The 4,258-nt window shown below is 37.1% G+C and overlaps 1 protein-coding gene across 1 annotated transcript; it reads right to left on the reverse strand.

Moving 5' to 3' along the window:
- Positions 1-3,496: 3,496 nt before the first annotated feature.
- On the reverse strand, positions 3,497-3,964 carry LOC122082109. Its single transcript, XM_042649595.1, has one exon. The coding sequence runs from the start codon at positions 3,962-3,964 to the stop codon at positions 3,497-3,499; it is 468 nt and encodes a 155-aa protein (XP_042505529.1).
- Positions 3,965-4,258: the final 294 nt, after the last annotated feature.

Raw genomic sequence — 4,258 nt, forward strand, 5'->3', positions numbered from 1 at the left:
CCAGATTTTTTCGCAATGGTTGGGAGGGCCCCATCATGTACCCCAACCATTAAATGCTCACCACCAACACACTAATCATGACATAAGATTTTTTCACAATTAGCAATGCTCATAATGAAATCTATCTGATACTGGCATGATAACTTTCCATACGAGGTACCCCAAATTTAAGAAGTGGGGAGGGGTTGTGGACCACTAGGAAATATTGATTCTTGGTAATTTACCACAATTTTTTTACAATGGTTGGGAGGGCCCCATCTTGTACCCTAACTGTTAAATGCTCACCACTAACACACTAATCACGGCATAAGATTTTTTCACAATTAGCAATGCTCATAATGAAATCTAACTGATATTGGCATGCTAACTTTCCATACGAGGTACCCCAAATTTAAGAAGTGGGGAGGGGTTGTGGACCACTAGGAAATATTGATTCCTGGTAATTTACCACAATTTGTTTACAATGGTTGGGAGGACCCCATCATGTACCCCAACCATTAAATGCTCACCACCAACACACTAATCATGACATAAGATTTTTTCACAATTAGCAATGCTCATAATGAAATCTATCTGATACTGGCATGATAACTTTCCATACGAGGAACCCCAAATTTAAGAAGTGGGGAGGGGTTGTGGACCACTAGGAAATATTGATTCTTGGTAATTTACCACAATTTTTTTACAATGGTTGGGAGGGCCCCATATTGTACCCTAATTGTTAAATGCTCATCACTAACACACTAATCACGGCATAAGATTTTTTCACAATTAGCAATGCTCATAATGAAATCTAACTGATATTGGCATGCTAACTTTCCATACGAGTATGTGGTTACCCCCAATAATGTTATACAAGAAAGTTGGAGGTCGCGGAGTTGTGTGTGACCACTAGGAATATATATTGACTTTCCTATGAGTCTAATTTACCACACTGCATTAAATCTGGAAATATAATTACTGAGGTATACTAGTATGGCTATTTCCCCCCCCCCCCTTTAATTATTCTTGTAAGTATTTGTTGCTAAATATGTGATAGTGCAAGGATATTTGAGAGAGAAAGCATGATATAACTCATGCAATGTGGAAGTTTCATCTTTATTGTGATGTTTACAAGTGTAGGATTCAACAAGTGCTGGAATTGGAGAGGAACAAACACTAGGGCAGGAGATCATGTGTTCGAACCTCTGTTCCTCCCCCCTCCCTCCCAACTAAAGTTTTGTGGGTAGCCAGCAGAGTGGGGAGTGTGGGTCAAATTAGCATATGAGAATCATATTTTTTAGATGGATTCCATCTGTGAGAATCAGTCTCGTACACAAATAATTCTCATACAAACACCTGATCCACTCTTGAGAGAAGAATACAAGGATATCCATTGGCCGAGACGGAATGATAATTAAAATTCAACAAGAAACCCCTGAAAGCTACTTTAATAGAGTAAGTTTCTAAAATGTCAATCACATTACTGGATTGTTTGTATCTTTGGATGCATATAAACCCTTAAATAACACAAACAAAATTATTAATGAAATCCCATCAATGATGAAACAAGACAAAGCTTGTACCTAAGAGTGTCAAATCGGAATCAAAATCGAAAATCAAATCCAGTTCCGGACCAAATACCTTGAACTGAATCCAATCCATTATAATATGGTTAAATCGTGGATCTAAAATAAATATTTATAATTCGGTTCGTTTCGATCCGGATCTAGATTTATGTCAAGAACCGGTGGATCTAACCAAAGTTGGACCGAATAACTTAATGTCACTTTTTCTTCTTTAACTAAAAACTTTACGTAACTTATATCGAAACCCGACATAATTAATCACCTAAATGATAAATCGTCTTCTAGAGTTATAATTATGGTCTAATTGTAAAACCCTTTTTTTTTTTTTTTAGTTTTTGTTGCCTTAGGACTCATGAACCATGAGTTAAATAATCTATTTAACTGTAACTCTTTAAGTTTAAAGTCTTCTATTCTTCCTCTTCTCACGATTAGCATAGCAACGACTCTTTGTCTTAAAAAAAGTTGTAGTGGCTGAAAGCGTCCCTTCTTCCTTTTTTCACAATTTTTCGTTGACCAATCGGTCGATTCTTCTCAACAACATTATAGTAGGTCCGTTTCCCATCTCCTACAACGTTGTACTTGTTTGATTTTCAATCTCCAATAGCATTGCAGCATTTTGTATGAGCTTTCTTATCTTTCTGATGTATATGTATTTTTTCTTGAAATAGAACTTGGAAATTATTGTTGTTTATCTATAGATATAATGTTGGAACTCATCCAATCTGCCAAATTGCAGATAATTGGGCATTTGAGACAAATCTCAATGGGCCATTGAACTAGGGACCTTTGCCCTTTATTGCTTGTTCTCGAATAGGAACCAGAATCGGATAGGTCGTGTATGAGTACCAATTGTCATAACAGAAACAGGACTTGATCCGATTCTGGATCACACTAACAGTACTTAGAACCAAAGTTGGAACCAAACTGAATACCTGATTCCGGACCAATTGACACCCTTACTTGTACCTGTAAGCTTTGATCACTTTGCTTTAACTAGCAATACAACATCATTTATTATTGCTTAATGTGTTAAGTTTGTCTCGAATTCTTGACCCGTTTTGAAGATTGACCCGATCCGACATATTTTGGTGGCGACCCGAATGAGAATTTTTCTGAGATCTGTGATGGAAGGTTCGACCGGATCGACTGTGACCCGATGGGTCGAACCGCTATTTGGAGTATATATATATATATATATATAATGTACTGTTGCTTGTTGAGAGTCATTGTATTCTAGGGTTTTCACGAAGTTAGGGTTTCAGGGCGAGTTCTTCCTCGCCGCTGTTAGGGTGTAATATCTTTTCTGCATAGTGAATCATCTTCTTCTTCGCCCGAGGACATAGCACACCACCCTGGTGTGTGAACCTCGTTAAATCTCTGTGTCGTACGGATCTATTGTCTCCTTTTATTCCTATTTTTTGGTGTTTGATCTAACATAATGAAATGACAATGATAAAGGAAGAATGAAAAATTAATAGACCAACCAGCACTAGAAAAGATTGATTGATTGATCGATTTTTTTATATTTTGTAACTTTCATTCTAGCATTACGTGTAGAATTCTTGACGGTGGACCAAGTTTTCATATACTCATTGATAGGGTCCTCTTAGCCAGGGTTTTAATCAAATTTGTTACTCTCTCCTAAAACAAATAAAAACTTACAATCAACACTGAAGGATGATAAAAACAACTATTCTCGAAAACAGATCTGATACGTAAAGAAGAAAATACAATTTATCTTTTGATATAAGAAATTACAACTTTATTATCAGATTCAAAAACCGCTTCGCATGGCCTTCAGAGATTGCTTAAATAAAATCAATCAAATTGCCAATGCTTCTCTTTCTAATGGTTCTTGAAAATCAACTAGACAAAATATAGCGAAGTATAGGGATACCATTCCAATCCTCAGATTGCCAATAAGTTTCTTAATTTGCTGCACCATTTTGTTGGGTTTGGAGAAAAATCTTCTTTTCTTCTTCGTTCATAAATAAAGTGATGGGGAAGGTCTTGCTAACCCCCATAGCTGTCTTGAAGGTGACCTTGTTGCCGCCTTCAATGGACATCTCTACCACAGACACCTTCAACATCGACTTCCTTGCCGTCACACCAGTCATCTTCTTCATCCTCCCCTTCTCCACATATGCTGTGGTTTCTGCCTCATAGCTTCCCTTGGAATTGGTTTCTATGTGGATATGTTCATAGGGGGCCTTGCATTTCCACCACACGAAGCCTGTGGCTTTCACCCTCCCACATTCTTCAAGCTCTCCTATTCCTATTGGAAAAACACCACTAGGGAATCCAATCTCTTTCATCAGCTCCTCCGAAAATCGATCGCAGGCTTCCTTCCCATGAACGATTTCGGCACCAGCTCGCTCGTCTTCCTCGCTAGCCATGGTTGTTTATCAATTGAAGGATTGATTATTAGTATCTCCAAGTGACGAGATAAACAAAATGGAGGAACTCTTTCAATTCCTGTTGTGAAAGATTATTCATATAATCAATGTATGAGGATGCAATGCAAGGAAAGCTTTTGAAGTTATTAGGAAGCTTTGGTTTTCATCAACAGTGGGGGTATTGGAAATAAAGTTAGAATTCAGAATTTATTGTTTCAATTTTCAACTGTTAAAGTTTAAATATGAACTCTTAATGATATTTATTCGCTGTTTTTATTTATTTGATTTCATTAT

Source organism: Macadamia integrifolia, chromosome 6 (genome assembly GCF_013358625.1).
Source record: "Macadamia integrifolia cultivar HAES 741 chromosome 6, SCU_Mint_v3, whole genome shotgun sequence".
Taxonomy (NCBI): Eukaryota; Viridiplantae; Streptophyta; class Magnoliopsida; order Proteales; family Proteaceae; genus Macadamia; species Macadamia integrifolia.